The following is a 26,138-nucleotide window of genomic DNA, read 5'->3' on the forward strand; positions in this document are numbered from 1 at the left end:
TGCTCCGTGGGCCCCGGAACCAGGCTCTGTGTATCCGCGCTCACTTCCTGCAAAACTCAAAAAGAGAAGTCTTTTTAGTTACCCCCTTTTTAATTATGCATCCCTTGAACTAAAAAAGGCATTCGCCGCTGAGCACTGTGCTATGTAAATATACCCGCATCTGGTCGCCGACTCTGTCCCTAATTTTATCGTACGTCCATTAACTCCATGGGAGGCTTGGAAATTCCGCTCCGTCTCGCGAGAGGTCGTTTGCGGCGACAAACGTGGTGGGTGAATGCATGGTGGAAAATGTGCAGCTGAGATTTCTGCTCTTTTATGACTTGAGGGTTGACAGAACCTTGGCGGATCATTTAACAGCCACTTCCTGTTATCTCTGGGTGTATTTTACGATGGGATGAAAAAAATGGCAACGCTTTGTGAGACTGATCAATTTACTACATTACAAAAAGAACTACATTCTAATGGCAACAGCTCTCAATCATTTTTTGCCTTCTCTCTATGTAAATTAATTGGGAAATATACATCGGGTATAACCGAATGAAGTTAAGACTTTGTGATAAATGCAAGACAATAGTAATATTTTTTTAGATTCACTCACTCTGAGGCACTGCTGTACCATTTCATCTTTATTATTGCGCGTTTGCCTTTGGCACATAGTCGATACAAGCACCAAGCTTTTTCGTGTCAGTGACTTTAACTTGAATTACTGAACTTCACCCATTATAGAACTGATATAAATAACATCTTAAAACCAGAACAGGGGCCAATAGAGATTGCCAGGAACTGAATGAATCGCATGTTTTCAATAAAGTTAAACATTTAGTTCATCAAGCGCCCCTTGTAAATTCCAGACAAATCAAAATAACATGCAAGCTGTCTCCCAGTTTTTGAAACTACCACCGAGTTTCTTCTAAACCCATCATTCATAGTTCTTGATTTTCTATTCATATTCCATTTGCATATTTATAAAGTCCCATTTTAACTAAGCATCATCAAAACATTTTTTCCTTCGAAGTTTGATTTGTTCAGTACAAGCATGACCAAGTCAATTGCAGACATTTTAATAGGATTAATTTTCTCACAGAAAAATAAGAGCAACAAACACAAAAAAAGACACCTGGTAAGACTAAAAGGGCAAGGAAGTAGAACTGACTAAAATTACATTCTACCTGTAGTGGCACACTGTTCACACTGCTGTCCACCATGTGCGTCTCCAAGCTTGTTTCTCCTGTGAGCTTTTGCGATGATTGGCATCCATGGAGTTACAATAGCACAAGTAACTAACTTCTGCTCAACAGCAAGGGCATGATACAATCCATGGCATGAACTGCATGTGATGTCACAGCTTCTCTTGAGACATCATCTCCCTTGTGACATCACCCCCCCCAAAACACACACATACACACACACTCAATTGATGCCAATAATTTTAAAACTTCACAGAATGGGAAATTGGTTGTTACAAACTTCGAACGGTTTCAATTAAATATTGCCCATTATTTAAATAGCAGCCACACACAGTATTTAGACAGTAAGTGAGAGCACAGGATCTGCTTCAAAAAATGCAAGTAAAGCACCAGGCTCAAATTGATAATGACACACTTGTTTTATACTTTGCAGTATCGATGCTACCATTTGTTTTTCCCCCCACTTTAACTGGGAATGACTTGACTGTCACTGAGAAAATATGGATCTGGAATTAAATGAAACAATGTGAATGTCTTAATTATATTTTCATGTCAAAATATCTTAGAGGATGTTTTTCTGCCGAGAACATTTCTCACAGACGAATAGGCAATGTCTTTGAAAAGTCTAGGACTACTATTAACAAATATATACAATAGTCTTTGTGCATTGATGTGAACGGACTGGGGAGGAAAATGGAATTGTAACTGACATTATGCTCCTGTTTTGCAGAATCGTGCCCTTAGATGCACCAAAACAAACCCTCCCATGGGTGGCGTTTATTCATTATCTTAGCCGCTATGCCACGAGATGTGTGGCCTAAGTCACCTCTATCATGCTGTATTGGAATCACTGTGCATTAACTTGAAGCAAAACGCCTCCAGACAGAAGTGGCTGGATGTATCTTTTCCAAAAATATGTAACAAAAATAGAAATTAATTTATTAAATGTCAATGTAATTCCTCCATCCGTACAGTTTTTACATTTCATCTAAACCGTAATCCTCCTCAGGAAAGTCTCCCACAGTCACACTTAGGGGCTTCACAAATGCACCATATTTGTTCTCACATTCGAAGTATTGCTTTCCATTAACACTGCGAAGACAGAATTCAGTACAAAATCAGTGCCCAGACACAAGGACGGATGCAGTCAGATATGAAGAAGGATATTGGATAGTTCTCTTACCTGCCATTGTGTTTCCCCAGGGGTTCATCATACTTCACACCCACCCAGTAGCCGGGTTTGAAATCTGCTGTGCCTGTAATCAAATAGGTCTTGTAGTTAGTTCACAATGGAAATGTCACATCCTGATGAGTCACAATGAACCTCGGGATCTCCAAGCTTCTGGTCACTTCCAAAACGTGTCACTACCAATGGATTTAATCTTTTATACCTCTTCCTTGTCCCTGGTTGTTACGCTAATCGCTGCTCATTCTTCATTTCAAGCAAAAATTTAGTTGGTCCAGAAATTAAATAGAAATTAAAAATATAGACAGCATAACACTGTCAGTATACTAGTTTAGTTGGTTGATTTGGTTCAGAACTGTAAAGATATAGAATACAGCAGTAATTATTGGAATTTGGGGAATTTGTTTTATGCGGTCAAGGTCAGATTTTTGTTTGCTTACTTATATGTTTTTATTACTTTTACATGTCACACACTGACGAAAAACCTCAGGACTATCAGTTTTGTACACAGTCTTAAAGAGACAACATCAGCTACGGCTTGATTTACTCTTCTGTAAAAGTGAACTCTAGGCCCCACAGGTAAACAATGACAGAGTGAGCTTGTATGCATCGGTGTTGTAGAGCTATATTGCTTTGCAATCATCAACAAAACACCACATGGCGTTGGGGCTTTGGGTACACACTTACCAACATACATGACTGTGCCAAGCTTTTCGGGTTGCCCAGGGACCTGCACTTTGCATCGATTGCCAACTGAAATGGCTTCAGCCGCAGCTTTCTGTTCCTCCTCCTGTGCAGCTTTTTCATTTCTTTTCCTAGCCATTTCTTCCTCATTGTAGCATCCAACACCGCGTTTCTTCATGAATGACCTTGCAGTATCTGTGGTAAAGAAAGTTGCATGATACTGAACGCAGGACAGTGTAATCGCTCATTAAATATTTTATTTTTCAAGATTGGTTGGCTGTATTTAGCTGAACTGTATTCCACACTGGGATATTATTTTCAACTTCAAATAGGAATAAAAAGGGCTCTTCCAATGTTTGTATAAATGATACGTTGAGTTGTATAAATCATTGAAATAATACAGCCCAGATTGTTAATGATATTGAATTTTGATCAGTATTCCATGAATAAAGAGAAAGCACAATATCTATTCAAAGGTTAATTGAATTTCAGGGCATATACGTTATAAGGTTTTGCAGTAAATAATGTCATTATTATGAATGCATATGAATTGTTTTTATAATCGTAATTTACAATAATTTGAAAATGTTCTAGCAACATCATCATAATGAGCTTATTTTTGAGATATAACATGCCGTCATGCTGATACTAGCCCTCAAAAACTAAGTGAACCTGAGTGACGCTTAAATGTGGCCGACCGTACCTGTTCTCTTATCATAAGCCTCATCTGACAATTCAAACTTCTCCACTTTGGAAACATCAGTAAATTCTCCCAACTGACCTCCACTTCGATCAATAACCTATGGAAGAGAAACAGATTCAGTAGGACATAGAAATACGGAGAAACATTGCATTTACAGTGTTCAACTCTCTGGCACTGAAATAAAATAAACTCATGAGAGCAGGAAATAATCGAGAGCACTTATGATTAACAAATTGTGTGGAAGGATTACAACTGCCTCAAACATTATCTCCTATCCCCTTATCAGATGTCTAATTCCCACATCTAGTGATGCACGAATGTGTCGGGATGCTCATTTAAAAAACCTTTCAATGCAAAATTCGGTGTCACTGCATCTGCCTTGAGGAAATATGAACTCTCATACTGATTTTATTCCTGGAATTCTAAATCATCATGAAGTACTTTAATCAGATATTCCTGCAAACCTGTGCTCTGATGTAAACAGTCAATAAACCTGTAAACAGCAGAGCTACTTACATGTATTCTGCAATCATCATCCACAGGATAAGAACCGAGCAAAGACTCATTCTCATCCATTTTCACAAGGAACTTGTCACTGACACTGTACAACTCCAGATCCATGCTGGACGACGGTGCACCCACAACCATCTCCAGTTTTCCCTTTACATAGCACAAATGATGCAGGGAATTAAAACACAAATGATGTGCCACTGTTGGGCAGCGAGTAAATAACCTTTGTGAAAACATGTAAATTTAATTTAGGGTCTTAAACGAGGGATGATGGATGGTAAATTGTGTGATTACTCACCTTTAGTTCTGCAATACTAAGGCCTCTATTGAACCTGCGCTTTACCTCTATGGGGTATATAGTGCTCGTTAAACGAACGTCAACAATGGGGTTGGAGATCACTGTAACTTCACCGTCCATTCCTGCGGCTTGTCGACACTACGCACTGAAAAGAGCAGATGGGGAAAAACCTTGATACGCCGTTTCACGCCCTTAATCCCCTTTAGACATGTTTGGGTTTTTTTTTTAAGTGAAGCATGACTGATCTTTCGACTAAAGTAGAAGAGACAACAAAAATGCGAAATTGAGGGCAACGCCTACTCCGCCTAGAAACGTTAACGGTTTTATTTCAACGACGTGAAAAATACTTTTCAGCATCGCCAGGAAGTCAATTTCACATGTTGATTTAATTTGCGTCCACGATGATAGGTTTATTAAATATTTCTGTTAGATTCCTGACATTTTGCAAGCTAGTCGCTAACCGCTCTAACGTTCAACACCGCTAGCAACCAGAGTCACGTTGACGCTCACAATGCCGTTTTGTCACTTACATAAACGTACTGTGTTCGTTCCTACGTCAGCCAACAAAACTCTCCGAGAAGATATAGCTCTTCTTCACAAACTTCCACGTCTGACTACCAATTACACTATAGACAGCGTTAATTATAAATACGCTAAGTCGTTTGCTCCGCCACTAGGCTATGCCTGAAATTATAACAGTTCCGGTTACGAGAAAATTCTGAAACGCCCCCGCCTTTGGAACACCAATCAAATCGAACTGCAAAATTCTCAGCCAATGCTGTTTCACACAAGTAACTTGATTGACGGACCAGACAGCCAATCATTTAGGTTATACAAGAGCGACAACAACTCCCATGATCCCTAACCGCCGTTCTACACTATCCTACGCAGTCCTTTGTGACTGTTTTGACTGAGAGCCGTCTAGCGGTAGAAAGCGACGCATCGAAAACTTGCATTGTTTTTTTAATTTAATCAAGAAAAAAAGTCACAATCTTACGACTCAAATTATATTCTTTCATTTCGGTTTATTTCAATTATGCATGATGATTTATTATCTCTGATCAAGTGTTTTCCAAGATCTTTATCTGAACTAAAGTATAAAGTCACATATTGTTTAATCATTAAACATAAACTGATATCACAATTAAGGAAAATGAACGATACAATCATAAAAGTAAGTTAACTCGGTTATTGATGGTTAGTTATCTATCAAGGTTGTAAAACATATTGTTAAAATAATGCTCATTAAGCTTTTAGTACAATTTGTGCTACACGATTTAATGTATGAATGGTTTTAGGTTTGAAAGAGCAGTCAAGTGGTTCAATAAAGTTAAAGTTAACCTGATTCATAAAAATACAAAAACATTCTGATCTCTAAGTAAGCACAGGAATGGATACACTTAAATGAACTGTAAGTGAGGATGGATATGGTCACTGCCATTTTGGAAAAGGAATTTTGGAAAAGGGATTCTTGATAAAAGAAAATCATTGTCAGCTTTTTTGAGATATATTTTGATTTAAATGCTCACAAACGACTGATAACCATATGTCAGAAAATTAAACAAATGTAATTCCTAAATAATGTTCAATAGAAATAGTAATGATAATGATCATAATTCCCGTATCAACAGAATACAGTTGTCTCTTTACAAACTCGCATGACTTGATCTCAAGTCAGACTGAAATCAAAACTTCAGTGATGCAAGAATTGAGCTAATAAAGTCATACAACACTTGAAACCCAACACTGACCTAAACACTTGGAACTCATAAAGAGTCGAAGCTTATGAGTGTAGATGTTTCACACTTTAACCACACAAAAAAAAATACTGAAACGCATTTATATCATTCCCATTCCCAATAGTCCTGCTTCGTGCAGGCAGCTATAATTTGAAGACAGCTGTTTACTATTGTCTTGCAGGAGAGAAGACAGCAGTTGCGATGTGGAAAAACAGTTCTGAACACAAATCAAAACATAAGATGTTTCATTTGTGTATTTTGCAATAAAACCACAATAGATAAGTGATGTCATGCTTTTCATTTTTGTAGAATGCCCTAGGTATACTAGAAACCCACAGTTTAATCTATCTTTCAAATTGAACACTGGGAGGTCAATTCCTCTAGAGACGTTGCTCTATTAGTCACACCATGTGTCCTCAGGAGTCAAATTATTTTCTGCTTCTTGCGTCACTGAGCAATGCTTCTTTCAACACTTAACTTTATGTATCCACATGCAGGGGAACTCGGTGATTCAACATATATTTGGAGCAGATAATGTTTATTTACAAAGAGGTTTCTATCTGCTATAAACATGCTAGTGACTCTGTGAAAAATCATCACAAGAATGTATTATATGTAAGTGCTGGTCTGACAGGTTAGTGAGTTCCTCCAATGAACACCTTTCCTCAGAAAATGCTGAGAGTGTGTGAGAGTATGACGTAACTAACAAAGGTGCAGCATGTCTACAGCAAGTTCTGCTGTATGAAATGCATTTCTGTTTGCCACTTTTTGTTTTATCTGTTTAAACTGACATTTGAAACCCCTGCTTTTGAAGTATCCTAAAATACTTGCTCTTGGTGATTGTGTTCATACAGGATTGTGATCAGTTTATTTATGAACTTCATCTGTCATCGCGGACTTGCCACTGCAGGCTGATGACTTCTCCCAGCAGACATGGAGCAGACTGGAGCGTGTACAGGCAGAGAAGAGAAGATCAAAAGACCGATGCAGGACACACAGACAAGATTTACATTCCTATGTATGTCGATGGGAGCCTGCAAACAGAATGGAACTCATTCACATCGCATCAACACGTCACACACTTGGGGCTTTGGAACCGAACATTCCTGGTTCGATTCCCGGCTCCTCCTCGTGTGTCAAAGTGTCGTTGAGCAAGACGCTGAACCCTTAACTGCTCCCCTGGCGCTGGTGGACGGCATGCCTACTGCTCGTGGTTCATCCACAGTGGGTTCACTGCAGAGAACGAATTTCCCCACAGGGATTAATAAAGGATAAATAATTAATAATCCTTATTTGTATATGTGTTGCCTGAAATTCTGTCAGGTACAAATTGATGCGTCAGTTTAAATCCCTACGAGACCAAAGTGAAACAAAAAAGAAACATTTTGAACCCGTCCTGGCACCTTAATCACGGACGATTAGTGAGTTGCTTTGAAAGCAGAGGAAGCAATAGGATTCTGGATTGGAAGAAAAAAACAAATAAGCAATGTTTGTCAGTACTGTTAGCTAACTTGAAACATCAATAACACCAAAGTCTGAGTCTATAAATGTATCACAAGATATGAAATTCTTCATTTCTGGCTGGTGTTATCAAGATGAAATTTAAAATGATATTAAGAGTCTGAATTAAGGTCATGAGGCATCTGCAAACCTTTTGGACCTCTGACGTCCAAGAAAAACTATTAAAAGAGTCACAAAGCTCACTCATACACATCTTATATGGTTGAGGATTCTGGTGATCATGTCGAACTTAAGTGGGACGCTATTAAAAAATGATTAAGTGTGGAATAACTTTGGACACTGAAAGGTGACTCATTCTCGAGACTGTATGTTTAGTGCAAGCCAATTATTTGTGTTTGAGTTGAGCACACTTGAATTTAGCTGGCGGTGGCGACTGAGGGGGGTAAACACGTCCAGTGGACAGGAGGGTAATCATCTTTTGTGACAATCTTACAACCAGAATGGTCCAAACTAACCGGTATTGGTGTTTAGCTTGCAGGTCTTTCTGTCATTTGCACGTAGTATTTTACCAGATATGTTTCCGCCAGGCCAGAGCAACCCCACGACGTCTATTAAGTTCTAAAGGTCCCATTTGCTTAATAAATGCGTGGGTGTAATAATCACTTTAAAGCAATTATGAGCGATGTTTTTCTCAGAGTTGCACAAGGATCAATGAAAAAAGTCTAAAAAGTCACAAAAGAGGATCCAAAAGAGAGTTTCAAGCAGTTGAATTAACCGATTAGGGAAATGCTTTTGTTGTCAGATATACAAATAACTTAGTGACATTGGGCTGGTAAAAGGGGCGTGTCCTGTGATCGTTTGCAGGCAGAGTTGTGGTTTGGTCTGCTGGTGGAGAGAGTGGGAGAGAGCGCAGCAGAGGGAGGAGGAGGAGGTGGAGGAGGAGGAGGAGGAACTACTAGAGGAAAAAAAGTTAAAGTAAAAATGGCTTCCTTGTCTTTGGAGTCTACAGAACAATCCGATAACAGCACGGGGGAGCCGTCGGCATCAGAGTCCAACGAGGAAAAAGATCCGGCGCAGGTTTCGGAGCAACTGCTCCAAAGTTTCCAAAAGTCGGCGCTGAGTTTTTCTACCGACCAAGTATCATGTCTGTGCGAGGCCCTTCTGCAGGCGGGCAATGTGGATCGCCTGTGGAGATTTCTATCCACCATACATCCTTCGTCCGAGCTGCTACGTGGCAACGAGACTCTGCTGAAGGCCCAGGCACTGGTTGCTTTTCACCGGGAAGAATTCAAGGAGCTTTACGCCATCCTGGAGAGCCACGACTTCCACCCGTCCAACCATGGGTTCCTGCAGGACCTGTACCTGAAAGCCCGCTACAAGGAGGCGGAGAGGTCCCGGGGCCGCAGCCTGGGAGCCGTGGACAAGTACCGGTTGAGGAAAAAGTTCCCCCTGCCCAAAACGATCTGGGACGGCGAGGAGACCGTGTACTGCTTCAAGGAGAAGTCCCGCAACGCGTTGAAGGAGTGTTACAAGAACAACCGGTACCCGACGCCGGACGAGAAGAAGAACCTGGCTAAAGTCACCGGGTTGTCCCTCACGCAGGTCAGCAACTGGTTCAAGAATCGCCGGCAGAGAGACAGGACCCCGTCCGGGACCCACAGCAAAAGGCAAGGATGCGTTTTCAGGCGTCACACTTACACTTATCCACACACACTTTATTTAAAAAAAAAAAACATATATGCAAATCGTAATCTGAAAGATTTCTTTGTGTGTATTACGTTTGTCGAGTGACGGTGTGCAGGGAAAGTGTCAGACCAAACCGTAAACAAATCAGCCCGGGCCCAAAGCTGCTTGCAAATGTGCGCAATTTCTTTTTCAAAAAAAGGGAACACATGACTAACAAAGAACTGGATTTTCAGCGGCTTTTGAATGGGGATGGACGACTTCTGACAGCGGTGAAGTCACTGGTCTGAGACCAGGAGCGTGTTGCTTTGTTATGAAATGTGAGATCCAGGCGCCCATCCGAGGCTCAAGTTTCCTCCGAACCCCGCAAGGAGAGGTGCTGCTGCGGAGGGAGGTGGTGGAGACCCACGGGAGGGAGGGAGGGAGGGAAAGGATAAAAGATAAGCGTGAATATAGGAATTATCAGAAATGAGGGTTTGCTGTGTCTAGCGGGGAATCTGGATGATTTTTCAATGACAAACCACTGAATTATCTATTAGCTTTCCAGGAGGAAAGTGCAAGGCTACATCCATTTTTTTTACCAAAACAAAGCAATATTGGAGAACCCTATCCACTACTCAGAGGTCAAATTTGAAGTCTACTTAATTGCTAAGTTACTTTTTGTTTTAGGAAATCCAACATTCTCAAAGCTCAAACTTTAATTCCAAAAAGTATTCTGTGAAATTTGCCCAAAAGTTCACTTGGTGTAGGAGTTTGAGAGTCTTCATTGTTTGTGGAGATATTGCTGGGTAGGCGGTTTTAAAAAAGGTTTTTCAGAACCAAACTGTCAGGACAACAGCAGGTCCAGCTTACAGTTCTGAGACCTCTTGGGTCTTACCTCATAATCGAAGGCCTAACTAAGTGTTTTGTGTTGAAAACAAAAAAAATTATCCCGAGCCTCAACTCCCTCAAAAAAAAATCAAATTTCTCGTATTTTCTGTTTTAGCGAGTCTGATGGAAACCACAGCACCGAGGACGAGGCCATGGAGGACACACCCGACAAACCGGAGGAGGCCGCCGGGTCAACCGCCTCCATCATCTCCCTGTCTGCACTCCCCACCAGCACGGGAGGTCAGCTCATCCTCAATGGGTCCAGTGGCTTCCTCACAGCCTCCCAACCGCTGCTCCTCAATGGAAACTCCCTGATCTCCAGTACCGGAGCTGGTGTCATAATTAATGGTCTAAGCTTGGGGGATTGCCAGAAAGTCACCCTGAGTCCGGTTGCCAACCCCCCTTTGATACTGAACGGGGCTCAGGTTATAACCAAACCCGAGCCCATCAGTGTGCAGCAAAACGTCTCCATGTCCGAGCAGGACGTGGAGGGAAAGTCAAACAATCTCCCAGCAGTAGTTCTCAACACCAACGCCACGCCAGTGTCAAACCCTCCGTCAATCATCTCTCTCCCCATGCAAAGAAAGACAGAAAGTGGCAACGCTCTGGATTTCATCGCCGTATCTGAGGAAATGATGATCAAATCGGAAAACAGTCAGACGGTGTCCTGCTCTTCTTCGTCTTTGTCCCCGTCGTCACCCACTCTGTCTCCGACCAGCCTCCCTTCGCTGGTCTTGACACAAACCCCCCAACTCCAGGAGCCCCTCACCCTTCCAGCCGCGATGCCATCGACAGGCATTTCCAGCTCCGCCGTGTCTCTTTCAAGCCAACAAGGGGAGTATGTTGTCTTTGCAACTTCCGGCTCGCAGCTAAACCCTTCTAGCACAGTGGTTAACTCTAGCCATTCCACCCCCCAAGTCTTCTCTTTGCCCCAGGTGGTCCCTTCAATCCAGGGTGCACCAGTACCCCAGGTGGTTCAACACTCATCAGGGGCCCCGGTCTCCCAATGCCCTCAGCTAGTTCCCGTTTCTCCGCTCAACTCTACTCATCCTCCCTTCCAAAGCGTCCAGCCAATGAGCACGGGCGAGCGTCAGGCACACCAGCACCAAGAGGCATCGCCGCCACTGGCAGAAGGAGCTACAACCATAGTCTCCATCTCCCAGCTTCCCAGTACGCCCCTCTCACAACGAGTGAGCCAGCAACTGGGGGAGGAGACCATCAATTCGACACCCAGTAAAATCCAGACGCCCCAAGTTATTTCCATCCCTTCTGCCACGCAGGTCGTCCCGGCCCCCCAGGCCAAAGGCACGACTCCAGCTCAGTTAGTCCCCATCTCCGTGCCTCAGCTTGTCCCAGTCTCTTCCATCCAAACGTCCACCGCCATCTCCTTCCCCCAGGTGGTTCCTGCCAGCCCCTCTCTTTCTATCCCCTCCGCCGGACTACCCTTGCAGATCCTGACTTCAGCTCCTGCTCCTGGAGGCGTCACACAGGGTCCTCACAGGATGAACCAGCTGAGGCCCATTCAGAGTGCGGGCCCCCCAACCAGCGTGGCCCCTGGTGTGCAGCTGCTCAACCCTGGGATAATTCAGCTCCCCACAGCCCCTCAAGGTACAATGTATTCATTTACTATTTGCCAATATGGAAAATTAGGTCTAGTGCTTATTTTTTGCCTCTTCCTGTGCAAAAAAGTTAGTGTCCTCGTAATGTTAGATTATTTCCATGTAGAATATTTGGAATAATAGCCAGTATGTGATGTGATTAAGCTGACTGAGAACCGCTTAACTCATAGTGTTTCTTAAAAGAGATAGAAATGATGGATAATTCTTCTGAAGCCTAGGACAGCTGACTACACTGCACATTGATTTTGCATAAATAATCAATAGCGTGGTCAAAACTTTAAATGTATTCAAATTACAATTCCGTCACGGAAAGGAAATTCATCAAACCGTCTGATGTATTAAATGCTTAACGGCAACACTTTTTGAAACCTTTAATGTTAGCAATAATGTGTTTTACTCATGAATATGAAAGTAAGTTTTGTTGCAGCAGCAGACTATTTCAGCTATACTGCTGCAAACGTAACTCACAAGAACCCACTAACTGGTATATGTAATCCCTTAAAGGCTGTGAAATAAAATGTTTTCATTATGTTAGTCAACAATTGTTTTCCAATTGGGAAAAAACTAGAGGGTGACTGATGGTCGTGTGTCCCATCTAAACTCCAGTATTTACCAAATTTTGCCCAAGAAGTGCCACTTACAGGTTTTCGTTATTATTATGTTTCAAAACCTATTTGCTAGCATTGCCCTCAGGGCCAACCATTAGGGAGCAATTGACACCTCCCATCCTTCTGCCTCCCCGGTCCGAGCCAGGCAACCAGGCCGGCTTCACTAGTTCAATTTTAATTTCACTCTACACATCTGTCTGGCTTACTTTCCATTCTTTCTTCTTCTCAACATTATTTGCGAAAAAGATTTGTTTACAACCAGTCAACTAAATCTAGGCTTTTTGGATGTAACGATTGATCGATGAGGTATTTTATAAACAAAAAAATTCATGGAACTATCTGAGGTATTTTATAAACAAAAAAATTTGCGGAACTATCTTGAAACCTGGTGCTTTGTCACATGTTCTTTTACCGTGAGAGTTTGGTCCACAGCCTTTTTCAACATCTCCCTGGAAAATCTGAAACCATCATAGCTTGATCAGACTAATTCATCCATGACAACTTTTTATCTGGCCGTGTCGGGCTACTGTACAATGCTTATAATCAGTCTGTCTGGGCAAAGAGATAAATCGATAGTGAGTCGGGACACATTACTGGCTAACAATCGTGACTGAGGTCTTGCCCTATATAGCAGAAGTAATAAGCCTGAGATTGAACTCATTTACGCATATATGCATTCTATTGCTTTTAGTACTGATATAAAAGTGTGAAAGTGTAGAGCCATTTTGCTGAAAATGCATTGTTTGTCTTTTCCGTAGGAAACCTTCTCCTCAGCAGCAGCCCGTATCTGAGTGTCCAGCAAGGCAAGTTGATTTTGACCATTCCGGCAGGCTTCCAACTCACCAGTTTGCCTCTGAAACCAGTCGCAGACACTTCCCCCATTTCTGCCAACGGAGTGAGTCCAGTTTTCTCCCAGTCCAACCCCCCTGTGGTCTCCCAGCCAGTAAGCACCTCTGGCCAAAACCACAGCGTCCTCACAACATCCCCCCTGAACTTCATTAACTCATCTCCACCGTACTGCGCTGCAGAGACTGGAATTGCGAGCAGCCAGACACCTGCCGTCCCCTCCCCCAACACTTTAGACCATTCAGTAGCTCCTACGACACCGAACACACTCTCTCCAGAAAGCATGCTTACTCTCAGTCCCATGTATAGTGGAGTGACGCCCAGCACCCAGCTGTCCCAGCCAGCGTGGAGCCCCCTGCCTCTGTCTGCCTCAGCTAGCCTGACACTATTCGATGTCCGAGGGAAGGGGGATCTACCTGTAGACCCGGCTTTGTTAGGCCTGCCGGGAGGAGAATCCTTGCTCCTCGGAAGCCCTTCTCCGGAGCAGGACGTGGAGTCAAGCTCGCCACTGGGGCATCCAGAGGAGATGGACGGGGATTCCAAAATTCTAACTCAGCTCCAGTCTGTCCCTGTGGATGATGAGTTGGGCTTGTAGACTGTTTACCTTGCTGCTCAGCAACTCCACATTTAACTAAAAACATATAGTGTGATGAAAGACGGTGCTGTTTGCTTTTTCGTCATTCATGAAAGACATGCATGTCCTCTGCGGTGGGTTTAACTTCCTGAGGTGCAGGACAATATGATCGCGGCCTCAACTGCCATTTACGAGAGTAATCCCATTTATCTCGTTTTCACACAGATAAAGCGAAATAGGGATTTTCTCCCGCTGGTTCAACTACATTTTAACTGATGTGAAGACTATCAATTTGCCTGAAAACTCTTACGTTTTCTGGCATTTATCCTTGATAGCCTTGGATGTCGCCATATCTTCTTCATCGGATCCAGACAGGATGACCAACATGGATTAGATTCCTCAGACCTATTTACACATCGAAGACAGTATGCAAGATGTCATAACGTCGCCTGTTCTCACAGTATTCTTTGCAGTTTTCTGTACTGCAGACGCTGTGCCGTACTTGGAAAATGACATCAGTTATTCTTTTTTGGCAGCATTTTGTTGTGGATCTACCACCATAACTATTCATTTGTAAAAGGCACAGATCTCGAAATAGTACAGAGTTGCCTGACAGTCCATGATTCGCCTATTCTGCAGCGCCTCAAACATTGGGCACAGAATATTCTTGGCCAACAGAACTGGGTTGAGTTGGCTAAATTGTCCTTTCCTCACAATTTATATACAAGGGCCTTACAACTGTATGATACTGCAGGTATTTGAAGCCTGGGTGGTGCAGTCTAACTGCATCTGTCCTCTGTTGAATTCCTTCCTGCAGCTTAAGAAATTACACCCCACCTACAAGAATAAATCAGAAATTTAAGGGGCCTATACTCTATGCAATGCATTCATGTTCTTTATCTGACACTATATGTGGCATAAAGCTGAAAAGCCAGTAAACATTTGGGAGATTACACAAAGCTTTACAGTAATGAACGTTACATGAAGCCTTAAAGTGCATTACACTAAAACATTTGCTATGTTCCCAGTAAGTGATATTTCTTGTCAAATGCATCCGAAATGCAAGTGCCTTATATTAAAGCATACAGGTTTGATATGTTTAATTAAATATTTTACAGTATTTTAGAATTTCTTTATACCCAGCCAAATTTCTCGCTACATTTCTGTATCTGTTTGATTTCCAGTGAATTGTAATGTGACACTATTGGTTACATTGTTATAGTTTAATCTTGTGTATTTGTATATTTTGCACATTTCATTCACACAATGTTTACGCTGTGCTGCCGTATTGCTTTGACAGTGGTTTGATTCATAATCTGATGAGAAATTTTTCTGTGTGGGCCTTTTTTTGCATTTGAAGTTACCTGATGGTGATAATGAAAAAAAAACAAACATTTAAAACAAAACGAAAAATAGGATAGTGATGTTAAACTACAATAGATAAACATTTGCACCATCAGTTTGAAGTTAGTTTGTTGTTGTATGAGCTTTCCACTGTCAATGCAGGCAGTGGCCATTCATGGTACACAAAAACACACTTGTGTTGCATCTCGTTACAATAATGGCCTTTGTGTTTTTATTAGTATGTTTGTTGTTTGTCTCATTTGTACATTTAATCTATTTAAAGCATGTATCGATTGTTTTTTGTTGTTTTTTTTTAGTTTGAACTTAAAAAAAAAAGTCTGTATGGAGAAACGCAAATAGGAAATGATATTCATTTTCACTTGGAAGGTCACGCTCTGCCAACTGAGGTTTTACTGTTAAACTATGGTTGTCAAAATCAACGTCTGACTAACAGATCATTTAAAGCCACATTGATATTTTCAAGTCGCTTGTTCACCTTGCAAAAGATTATTAAATGGCATTGACAAATCAATTTTTATTCTGAAGTGTACTGAACATTTAAATAAGGTAGGGGTAAAGGGAATATGTCCTTGTATGTAAAATATGGTAGTCTCTGTTTTGTTCATGTATGAGCCATTTCTTACCAAAGCATATACACAATGCAGCCTTTGACGGCTGAAGCACATTTGTACCCATTTGTTTGTTGCCTGGGATTTGTGTTCACTCTCCGACCTGACACACAACGCCAGAGACTCCAGATTTAACCAAAGATAATGTATTTTCATTGACTGCTTTTCATTGATAGTTCTGAAAGGGATTCTTTGTGTTTGTTAATGGTTCTTTTTTCTCCAGTTTTTTGTATTAAATGCATTCTATTTTTTATATTACATATTGTAATTGTAATAAACATTTACAAAAATATTCTGTGCAAATGTATTATCGTTGAACCACTTGACCCACGTTGAACCACAGTGATTTGGAATTTGCTTCAGATTTGCCAGGAAAATTTTATTCAAATCAGTTTTTACTTGTTATGTAACACCCTTGTGCGCCCTGTCTGCGTTAGCACCGATACAACAGCAAAGATCTACATTGTCGTATGTGAGACAGCACATGCATGTGTTTCTACAAGAGAAGGTGGGATTTGTGGAGTTTATTTAAGCGGGAAGGTTTCCAATTACCAGTGATTTGAGCCTACTGGTGTAATACAGTGAGTAAAGATGTGCACCTAAATGCTACATCCAAACAGCTCCTTTCAAGTGTAAACCTAAGATAAGAGGATATTGACACAGCACACTAGGGTCTCAACAAACTCCTACCTTGCTCTCACAGCAATGATTTTCACAGCAGAACAGGTAGTTTGCATGTGCGAGGTCCTTCTGCAAAGCGGCTGCATGGATCGTCTCACCGGCTTCCTCCAGACTCTTCTCCCTCACATTCCTCCTCTTTCCTCCTGCCCCAAGGAGCTGGAGAGTTTGATGAAGGCCAAAGCTGCAGTGGCCTTTCACCAGGGGTGCTTCACTGACCTCTACACCCTGCTGGAGGGCTTCCCCTTCTCCCCATGCAGCCGTCCACTCCTGCAGCAGTTTTGGCTCCAAGCCCACTATATGGAAGTTGAGAAACAGAGGGGCAGACCCTTGAGTGCAGTTGGGAAGTATCGCGTAAGACAAAGGTTTCCCCTACCACATACTATCTGGGATGGAGAACAGACAAGCTACTGTTTCAAGGTAGAAATTCCTCGTTCCTTCAATGTGCTCTTGTTTATTTAAGATATTTTTTGGAGGACTTTTCTTGTTTGTTATCATTGCTTGTTTTGTGACCTAGTATGTTTAATGCTTTTATTGTCAAATATGTTATTCAAATAGTAGTTAATTATCTACCAATATGCACACCCAAATACTGTTTAGTATGAGGGAGGGTTATTGTAGTACAGTGACTAACTGAAAATAAGAATAAAAGGCCCAAACTCAAAAAAATATACCTAAAGATTACCTACACATATATTTTACGTACATAAAATGATATATATTGTATGAGAAATAATTTTGGCTGAGACAATTATTTGTAAATATCAACAAAAAAATCTGTAAAAAAAACAAAAAAACAAATGGGACACATTTCACTCGACGTGACTGTTGTAAAATATCTCCAACTTGAAGAAAGTAATGTTTTTCAGCATTTTGTTTTAAATGCATCATCGAAGTTAATTTGACTTGACTGCTTTGAGACAGTTGTTTTTTCATGACCAAATTTGAAAATTGTTAATTTCCATCTACGGTACATTGGATTTTTGTTGAGATAAATAAGACAGATATTTTTTTTGCGATAACTGTATGATTTACAAGTGAGAAAAGGATAGAATCAAAATAACACAATAGGATAATTGTATACATTAATTAAAAAAAAAAAAAAAAAAAACTCTACCCGAAGTTCCACTGATAGACTGAATAAGTTACTTATATGACCAACTACTGCAGTTTTCATTGAGGAAATTTCCTGAGACCATAACAATGATAAAATTGTAAAAGGTAGATGTGTTTTTTATTTATTTATTTGTTTTATTGTTGAAACACTTAATATTCACGTTAAAGCTCTTACATTGTGTGAAGCCTCTCCTGTCACAACGCTACATCAAGCTAGCTTACCGGCGGACACTAGAACATCAAACCAATTCTTTAGGGGCCCCAAAGACCAGGGCGGGTTCTTATAAGAATATAAACTTGTTTTAAATGTCCTGACTCCATAAAGGAGAAGAGTCGGAGGGTACTTCGGGAGTCGTACCGCGGAAAGCCCTACCCCTCCGCCCGGGAGAAGCAGGAGCTGGCGGCGGCGGCCGGCCTCACGACCACGCAGGTCAGCAACTGGTTCAAGAACCGCAGGCAGAGGGACCGAAACACGGGCAGAAGCGGGTCAGTCCTCGGGGGTTTCGTGTGGTTTCCAACTAATCATTTTTATGTAATTACAGTTTCTGGGCGGAAAATATTGGTCTGTGAAGCTAATTGATGAGTGACATTTTTAACGGACACCTGGCTGGGCCAAATTATACTACAACGTATTGCCCTGTTTGAAAAATGCAAAATAGTCGCACAAGTTTCCAATTTAGTGAATATTTTCAATTTATGTTGTGATTGGCTTTGGAATTCGTTCACTGTTAGACAGATATGGCATTTCTATGATGCTCTTTCGAGGCAATTTAAATAGGCTTCTTTAGCGCCAGTATATTACATAGGTTTTCTCGTATCGACTCTCCGCTCCATTAGTCGCCCCTGATTTCCGGTGTGGATGACGTATGAGGAAACATCCTTGCACATGCGCAGACTGTGTCTCCATACACCAGCGTGAAACGAAAGTTTATATCTAGAAATGTTTGCATAAGTCATTCAACAAATGACTACAGATCAATTAATCCCATCAGGACCTTCACTAAACTTACTACATGTAAGCAAAAGCAATGATTTGTGACATGTATAAAATGCCCAGTTGCACCCAAATCTATTGCTTACGGCCATACCACCCTTAACACGCCCGATCTCGTCTGATCTCGGAAGCTAAGCAGGGTCGGGCCTGGTCAGTACTTGGATGGGAGACCGCCTGGGAATACTAGGTGCTGTAAGCTTTTTCCCTCTGGAACAGCGTGTTTTTGCTTCATTAATTGACAAAAACTACAGGACTGTCTCAGAAAATTGGAATATTGAGATAAAATTCTTTATCTTCTGTAATGCAATTACAAAATAAAAACGTCATACATTCTGGATTCATTACAAATCGACTGAAATATTGCAGCCTTTTATTATTTTAATATTGCTTATTATGACTTACATCTTAAGAAAACTAAAAAATCCTATCTCAAAATATTAGAATATCATGAAATAGTCATTTTTGTCTTTGAATTGCATTACAGAAGATAAAGAACTTTATCACACATTCTAATTTTCTGAGACACTCCTGTATAGGACTGGCGAAACTTTGCTAACAACTTTGATACAATTAAGGGAGGAAAACTATAATAAGCTAAACATCTCAATGACTTTACTTTTACCATCATATCTGTATAGCTTAGCACATCTGTCTAATTTGATTTAATAATTTACCAGTCAAAATAGTAAAATAGGGAGCAACAAATCTTGTTTTTTGTCTGTTTCTATATTTCTTATCTTCTTGAAAATCAGCACATAACGTGAGATACAACTAGACTATAACATTTTGTCTTCTTACCCTCCTCATGTCTTCATCTATCAGACTTTTTAATTCCTCTTCCCTCAGCCGCAGGGAATCTTCAATCTTTGTAGTTACAGTTAACAGTTAAGACAATTATTATCTATTACTGTTATGTTTTTTACTTGAAACTCTGGCACAACAATTTCCTTCGGGATAAATAAAGTTGTTCTCATCTCATCTCTCATCCAGTTTGCAAAGAGACTCTGGTGGATCCTCAGGAGACATCTATTCTTCATGTGACCATGACTTTTCACCCCCGGGAGGTCACTGTCCAGCACCTCCCCCCCTCTCCCACCCACCACCACCCCTGCATCACATGTGCAGGGAACTCCTTTAAGCAGCAGCCGTTCACATATTTTGTTCATCTGAGTCATACTGGAGTCATTTTGTTTCCCTGTTAGATACTTTGCAAGTAAAGTTTAATAATAAAGCATAACTCTAATGACGCATCACAATAAAACATGGATAGGCAGACAAACACAACGATCATGTCACAAAGCCCTGATCTCCATCTCAGAAAGAATCTTACATCCTCTGACAACAGGAACAAGTTTCATTATTAGTAAGGTGCAAGGACGTGTCGTATTGACGCAGACAAAACACAATGATAGGTAAGAATGACAGCAGTTGTAAGGCCAAGGGGAGCTTCACTGGGGGTGAAATAAAAGAGATTAAACCAAACAAGTTTTCATTCACTACCCCAAAGCGTAAGGCTGATTTTTTTTTTTTCTTCCACAGGAACAAAGCAATTCATAGGCTCCGCTATTTCTCAGTTACCATGATAATCTGAGAGCACATTAAATATCTTCATGGACAAACTTCACATCCACACAGTTGGACAGACACCCGGCTCTGCCTGCAGGGCTCCATCTTTGGTAAAATTCAGCTGGTGTCCAAGAATAAAGTTTCATCCTCGCTGATCAGTTTTTACTTTACCTGTCTTCAGTGAGACAAATAGCACGCTGGTGGTTTATTGTGGCGCAATGGCTGGTTATACTTCCTCGTCTCCTTTGAGTCCCGCGTTCAAAAGCCCAGGTACTCAGCCAGAAACACGGCCATGATCTTCGTCAGGTTCTCCACTGTGGGCCGATGCATGTTCTCCTCAGTGTCCTCCAGCGTATGCCAAAACCGTGGGAAGGGTGTAGCGATGACATGAAGCACAGGCACGCCTGAGTGGGACAAGAAAGAGGACAGTGACTCATGCGGTTTTGACATATCTATCACAGCAGACAGAAACTTGACCTATTCTCAAACTAACTTATTAGGATGTGTTTATTATTATTTCTGTGATTTTCCTGATCTGAGACTGCAGCAGATGCTTCAAACCCTCAAAATGATATTTAACAAAAATGACAGAAACCTGGATCAATAACCTTGCAAGGGACAAGTGATTTACTTTTCACAGCTCGCAGTGCAATGGCATCCATTATGCCTGAAGTTGCTGAAGAGGCAGGGAAAAAATAAAAAAAACCTCTGTCAGCTGTAAAGACCGAAGCTGCTCTTGCTTTTATTGCAAACGTGCTGATTTATGGCGATACCTGAGCACATCAGCTCTGCATTAGGGAAAAAAAAAAATCAAGTTAATTGCAAATGACAAATATGGCTAACAGATCATAAACAACTTTGGCTGTTATTAAAATCTGTCAGCGCTCCAAGGTTGGCACAGCTACTTTTCAAAGGGCACACAAAAGTTAATGATATTTTAACAAGTTGTAGTAGCACATATTTTTAATGAACACCAGAAACTGACAGGTAAAACATTAAAGTTTCACACTTGTTTCTTGATGGAATTTTCCAGTATAGTTCAGCAGCAACTACCGCGCTGTATAGATAAATATAAATAAACAGTAAACACACTATAACTACATCAGTATTCCTCTCTGCACTGGAGGCTGCTATTCATTTAGGACTATTTCTGTAATTTAAATACACCACCAATTATTCTAGTCATTATAATCACAGCCTAGTAATGCGCTGTACAAGTTTCAATAAAAATGACGACTGATATCAATTACAATCTACAATAAAATTAAGTGTACAGCGGGGTTATAGTTTCACGTTTAGATCAGGATTTAAAGCTTGACTTGGCAGCTGATCACCGCTCACAAATAAAGGCTGAAATGCATGAATTACTATTTGATGATTATTTGAAGGCCTTTCAATTTCCTAAATAGTCACTGGAAACACAAACAGAAACTCGTTCCGATAATTTAAAAGGAAACCGTTGAAAAGATTAGACTAGAATTTGTAACAGAAGACTGAATGCCATGAACATCCTCTTTCAGGGAGTTGTGATGGAAAAAAAGAACATCAAAATAATATTGAGATGTCAAAGACATTTGGATTTTTGCCACATTTTCCATCTGTTTTTCACATCTGGAAAATTAATCAAACATTTCTTTTTTTAAAAAAGTTTCCAGGAAGCAAGGGAGATTTTGTCTGACAGAGGTTGTTTTGCAGAGCTCAACTAAAACTGTGTTCGTCACAATCACTTACCTTTATGGAGGAAGGGGATGTGGTCGTCCTGTACGGGTCCGAGGTAGACGTCCTTTCTGAAGTAGGTCTGCTCGGAGGGATGTGACGTCAGCAGACCCTGCCGATGGAGTCTCTTCTCTGACAATGTAGGCAGATTGGAGCATGTTTAAAAGAAATAGGCAACGTCAAATGGCACCGTAAAAACTGATCAGCATCTCTTGAAATGTACCTGCAGCGATCAAACGGTCAAACCAGCGTGCCGTGTTATCAAAGTGATTTGCGATCAGTGGGTCGGGACCGCCGAGGAGATCCAGCAGCACAAACAGATCCTTGGGAGAATATAAATTCAGAGCAGAAATGGTCAGACAAATTGTAACCGATACGTAAAGAATGGATCAGAATCGTTGATATTCGAATATAATACCGAACAAAGTCACGTGACATGGAAGGGCCAAAGTGAGGAGCTTATTTGTGCTCATCTTGAACTTTCCTCGTTTCCAGTCCCAGAAGGAGGATCAGCATTTTCACACGAGGATGCTGCTATTGTTAAGTTTAACAGAACTTCTAAATTTAGCCTTTTCATTCATAATTGAGTGTGTCTTATTCCAGAGGAGAGAGTGACCTTGAAGGGGGTGTATTTGTGCACGCCATCGCACAGCTTCCTCACCACAGCCTGGAGCAGCGTAGTGTGATCGGAGCCAGCGGGGTGAGGCGTGATGGCCATTCGCTCGGCCAGGTGGCGCGAGCCGTACAGCGAGTCAGTGGCCGTCCACTCCTCGAACGACTCCTCCCCGTCGAAAAATACGAGCTGGAGAGACACTGGAAGTTTCTAGGGAGGGAACGGGGAGGTGAGAGAATCTCATTAAGAAGCGCTTTTCACAAAGTAACGATTAAGAGTCGTCTGTCGGGAGTGCTGTCGCAGCATTTCTGTACGTGCGTGTGAGTCTAAATAAAGACATCGCACCCTCTGCTGAGACAAAAATGATGACTGCTGCGCTCAGCATTTCGCCATCACGCTGCGGCAAGTGATGACAATAACCTTGGCTGCCTCCATTTTTGCAGCTTCAATTATCACAATTTGTTTTTGTTTTTTTTTCTAAATCTTTGGTTATTGATGAAAACAAAAACTGTTTTTTTTTGGAGTCAAATGACTACATTTTAAATTCGAAGTCCCTCCTCTGCTGTCATCGCATTATACCATCAATCCAAATCAATACACATCAGACTGAGGTGAAAATATGACGTTCTTTTGTTGCCTACCTTTGCAAGTAGAATTACTTTACTCGCGTGAAATACTTGAACACACCTGCTGTTTGAAAGCCCTTAGCTGATTATCCAAAGAGGTTGCAAGTTCCAATATCATAGCGCAGGGAACCGCCGAGTCGCTGGCCCCAAGAAACACCCTCTCCGGGGCTCTGGGGTCCGGGGGCAGAGCCTTTGAGTCGTAATGGCAGGTGAGCAGCAGCCTGCGCGGGGCCGAAGGATCCAGCGTGGCCACGATGTTGTTGAATGTGACCTGTCCACGCGGCGTGGAAGCCTGGAAGGAATCTATTTCTATGTTCCAGCCAGCTGTCAGTGAGGACAGCGTGGATGTGATATGCTGATGAAGAAGTGGAGAACGTGCGTTAAAGGTGAAGCAGAAGAGTGAATAAAAAGAGGTGAACTATCGGGGTTACCTGCCGGACCGTCACGCTGCCTTGAGTTCCCGGCAGCCGCTCTATTAGAATGGATCTGAAGTGAGTCTCCCACAGGCGAGTCCCGTCCACCTGGAACGCCAGCCGCCGAATTTGAGCCGGAGAGCATTTGCTGGGTTTGTGGGACAGCTAAAGGGACATACAGTGAAAGATCAGAAAAAAGGGCAGCCAATAAAACGTACGAAAAAAAGACAGGTGTAGTAGCTTCAGAGATACAAATTGTGGTTGCAGAGGTGTGAACACCCACCCATTGTAATGAATGCAATCCAAATAATAAATAAATAGATCTTAAAAAAAAGCACAACAGACATGTGGCCTGTGTTTGAACACCCCCCCCCAAAACAAATGGTTTCAAACTTTGGTATTTTTATTCCACTCCAACAAATCCCAATCATTGTAACTAAGAGTCTTTCATTCAGCTCATATTACCCTTGACCCTTTTCATTCATTTTTCATTCATTATAGCAGAGAATTTGATTTTTTTTGGCCATCTTTCAATGAAACATTGTGGAGGTGTGAGACAAGGAAGAGCTCCACACTAACTTTGCGTCATTGAAACTGACTCTGGCTTCCCCTCTTCTTTACATAGAACAAGTGTTGTGATTATGTTTTTAATGCAAAGATGTTTTTTTTTCTCTCATTGAGAAAAGAGAGGTCCACGAAGGTGATGCTGAGCTAGAGTTAGAAAACACCTCCTAAAAACAACATATGCACAAGAGATCCCTGTTTAAGAGAAGCCGTGAGAAAAGACACACCTGCTCCCACGGCATGTAAACGATGATCTGTCAGTTCATTTCGCAATATCCACACACTTTACAATGAAATCCCTCAATCTGTCGAGATTTCCTTATCATCGCGACTCTCTCTCACACACACACACAAACACACTTTCTTACTCTGTCTTTGCTCAGATCCACCGCCGGCCTGCGGTTCACATGTGCACCGGCCGTGTCATCGGACAGGTAGATCCCAAGAACCGCAGCGAGAACCAGAACCCCGGCGAGACAGAGCAGCAGCACCCGGGCCCGGGGCACCCACTGCCGGTCACAGCCCCCGCCGGGCTGCAGGGGTTTGTACCGCCGGCTGGATCTGGACATGACCGGAGGCGCGGAGAGTCTCTCGCTGCTGCGTCGTCGTCGTCGTTCGGCTACGTGTCCAAAACGACTAGCATGTAGGAGGGAAGATCCACCGGAGGCGGAGAACCCGAGCAACCGTTCTTACGGTTGTCGGTGTCGTCCCTTCTGCCTTCCCCGTCCTAAAAACAACGCCGGCTTCCCACCTCCCGGGGGACATGCTTGACTTTCTGCTTCTCCGCGCAAGTTATATCGAAAAAAAAGTCTTGCGCCTCTTCCATCCCCCGGCCGCCGGCGCAGAGCGACAGACTCTTATTTCCCTCGTTTTCGAGCCGGAGAACTTAGTTCTGAATGGCAAAACTGTTTCATTTACTTATTCATTCGAGCAATTGGAATAAAATGTAAGTTGCATGTATTCTTGGTGGATATCACGCCATCCCGGGGCGATGATGCTTCTTCTTTCCAGCCAATTCAGGTGGTTTGCGCACGGCTTGCAAGGGCGCTATCGCCCCCTACCGGTCAATGCTCAGAATTGCTCCAGATAAAGAAGTCCCAAAAGAAAAGAAAAGAAAAGAAAAGAAAAGAAAAGAAAAGAAAAGAAAAGATAAACCCTATTGATCCCCAAAGGGGGGATTCCTTTGTCACAGCAGCGTAACAGTTCCATCCATCCATCTTCTGCCACTTATGATATTTTATCCACGGGTTGAAACTTCCTTCATCGTATAAAAGAAAAATAATTTTCAGACAGGAAGCTGTGGATCCTTATTAGTTTAACGGGCTTCAAGTATGTCAATTGAATCTTGAAACATACTGCAGCGAGTCTAAATTACGCCCAATCAGTTAGAAAACATGATCTTTTTATTAAGTTTGAAGAAAATCGGTTTACGTGGAAAATATAAGGGGCTTATATTAGTCTGTGTAATTCTTCCCAAATCTAGAATCGAGGTCCTGATGTAGAATCCTGGGTCAAAAGTGCTTTTCTTCTCTTTCAACCAACAATTATATTGATATTAAGACAATAGAGTTCACATTGATCTTCCCCTATACAGACTGAATGTTGTTTACTCTTCAGATTTGAAACTCAAAAGATTCTATGCCAGATTTAATAAACATATTAAAGTGATCGAGCAGTTTCTTTCTTTCCTGGTCTGTCTTATCATTTTTTTTGTTTATCATTCAACATTTTGAATACGCTTATTTTAATTCTTGACAATTTCCAGTGTATCAGTCTTGATTGTTTAAGCAAGAAACTTTCTGTCTGTAGTAAGGTGGTGCCATTTGATTTTGAAAAGAAAGGTTTATAAGAAAACTATCGATAAAACCTAAAGACTGCAGAATCATTTCAGTCAGATAAAATAAGCAATAG

The 26,138-nt window shown here is 41.7% G+C and overlaps 4 protein-coding genes, 1 long non-coding RNA gene and 1 other non-coding gene across 6 annotated transcripts; 3 read left to right on the top strand and 3 right to left on the bottom strand.

Moving 5' to 3' along the window:
* Positions 1-611: 611 nt before the first annotated feature.
* On the bottom strand, positions 612-5,277 carry tbcb (tubulin folding cofactor B). The gene is made up of 7 exons (XM_086164587.1): positions 5,099-5,277; positions 4,569-4,713; positions 4,277-4,420; positions 3,761-3,857; positions 3,061-3,252; positions 2,371-2,443; positions 612-2,279 (listed from the first exon to the last, which is right to left on the bottom strand). The coding sequence occupies exons 2-7, from the start codon at positions 4,686-4,688 to the stop codon at positions 2,165-2,167; spliced, it is 741 nt and encodes a 246-aa protein (XP_086020713.1). The 5' UTR covers positions 4,689-4,713; positions 5,099-5,277; the 3' UTR covers positions 612-2,164.
* Positions 5,278-8,729: 3,452 nt separating this feature from the next.
* On the top strand, positions 8,730-16,173 carry six5 (SIX homeobox 5). The gene is made up of 3 exons (XM_086164034.1): positions 8,730-9,435; positions 10,437-11,929; positions 13,307-16,173. The coding sequence occupies exons 1-3, from the start codon at positions 8,750-8,752 to the stop codon at positions 13,987-13,989; spliced, it is 2,862 nt and encodes a 953-aa protein (XP_086020160.1). The 5' UTR covers positions 8,730-8,749; the 3' UTR covers positions 13,990-16,173.
* LOC147224461 (uncharacterized) lies at positions 9,312-16,748 on the bottom strand. The gene is made up of 3 exons (XR_015107434.1): positions 16,632-16,748; positions 13,811-13,963; positions 9,312-9,833 (listed from the first exon to the last, which is right to left on the bottom strand). It is a non-coding gene; the product is annotated as an uncharacterized LOC147224461 (long non-coding RNA).
* Positions 16,427-20,228, top strand: six9 (SIX homeobox 9). Its single transcript, XM_086164043.1, has 3 exons — positions 16,427-17,039; positions 18,061-18,221; positions 19,720-20,228. The coding sequence occupies exons 1-3, from the start codon at positions 16,647-16,649 to the stop codon at positions 19,865-19,867; spliced, it is 702 nt and encodes a 233-aa protein (XP_086020169.1). The 5' UTR covers positions 16,427-16,646; the 3' UTR covers positions 19,868-20,228.
* On the top strand, positions 18,810-18,928 carry LOC147224463 (5S ribosomal RNA). Its single transcript, XR_015107507.1, has one exon. It is a non-coding gene; the product is annotated as a 5S ribosomal RNA (ribosomal RNA).
* Positions 19,719-25,617, bottom strand: qpctla (glutaminyl-peptide cyclotransferase-like a). Its single transcript, XM_086164041.1, has 7 exons — positions 24,596-25,617; positions 23,682-23,828; positions 23,312-23,605; positions 22,673-22,834; positions 22,235-22,334; positions 22,027-22,143; positions 19,719-20,699 (listed from the first exon to the last, which is right to left on the bottom strand). Exons 1-7 carry the CDS (start codon positions 24,794-24,796, stop codon positions 20,554-20,556), a joined length of 1,167 nt encoding a protein of 388 aa, XP_086020167.1. The 5' UTR covers positions 24,797-25,617; the 3' UTR covers positions 19,719-20,553.
* Between the last annotated feature and the right edge of the window lie 521 nt (positions 25,618-26,138).

The sequence above is a fragment of the Fistularia commersonii genome, chromosome 18 (assembly GCF_037954325.1).
Source record: "Fistularia commersonii isolate RoL2024-O1a breed Wild chromosome 18, RoL_Fcom_v1.0, whole genome shotgun sequence".
Lineage (NCBI taxonomy): Eukaryota > Metazoa > Chordata > Actinopteri > Syngnathiformes > Fistulariidae > Fistularia > Fistularia commersonii.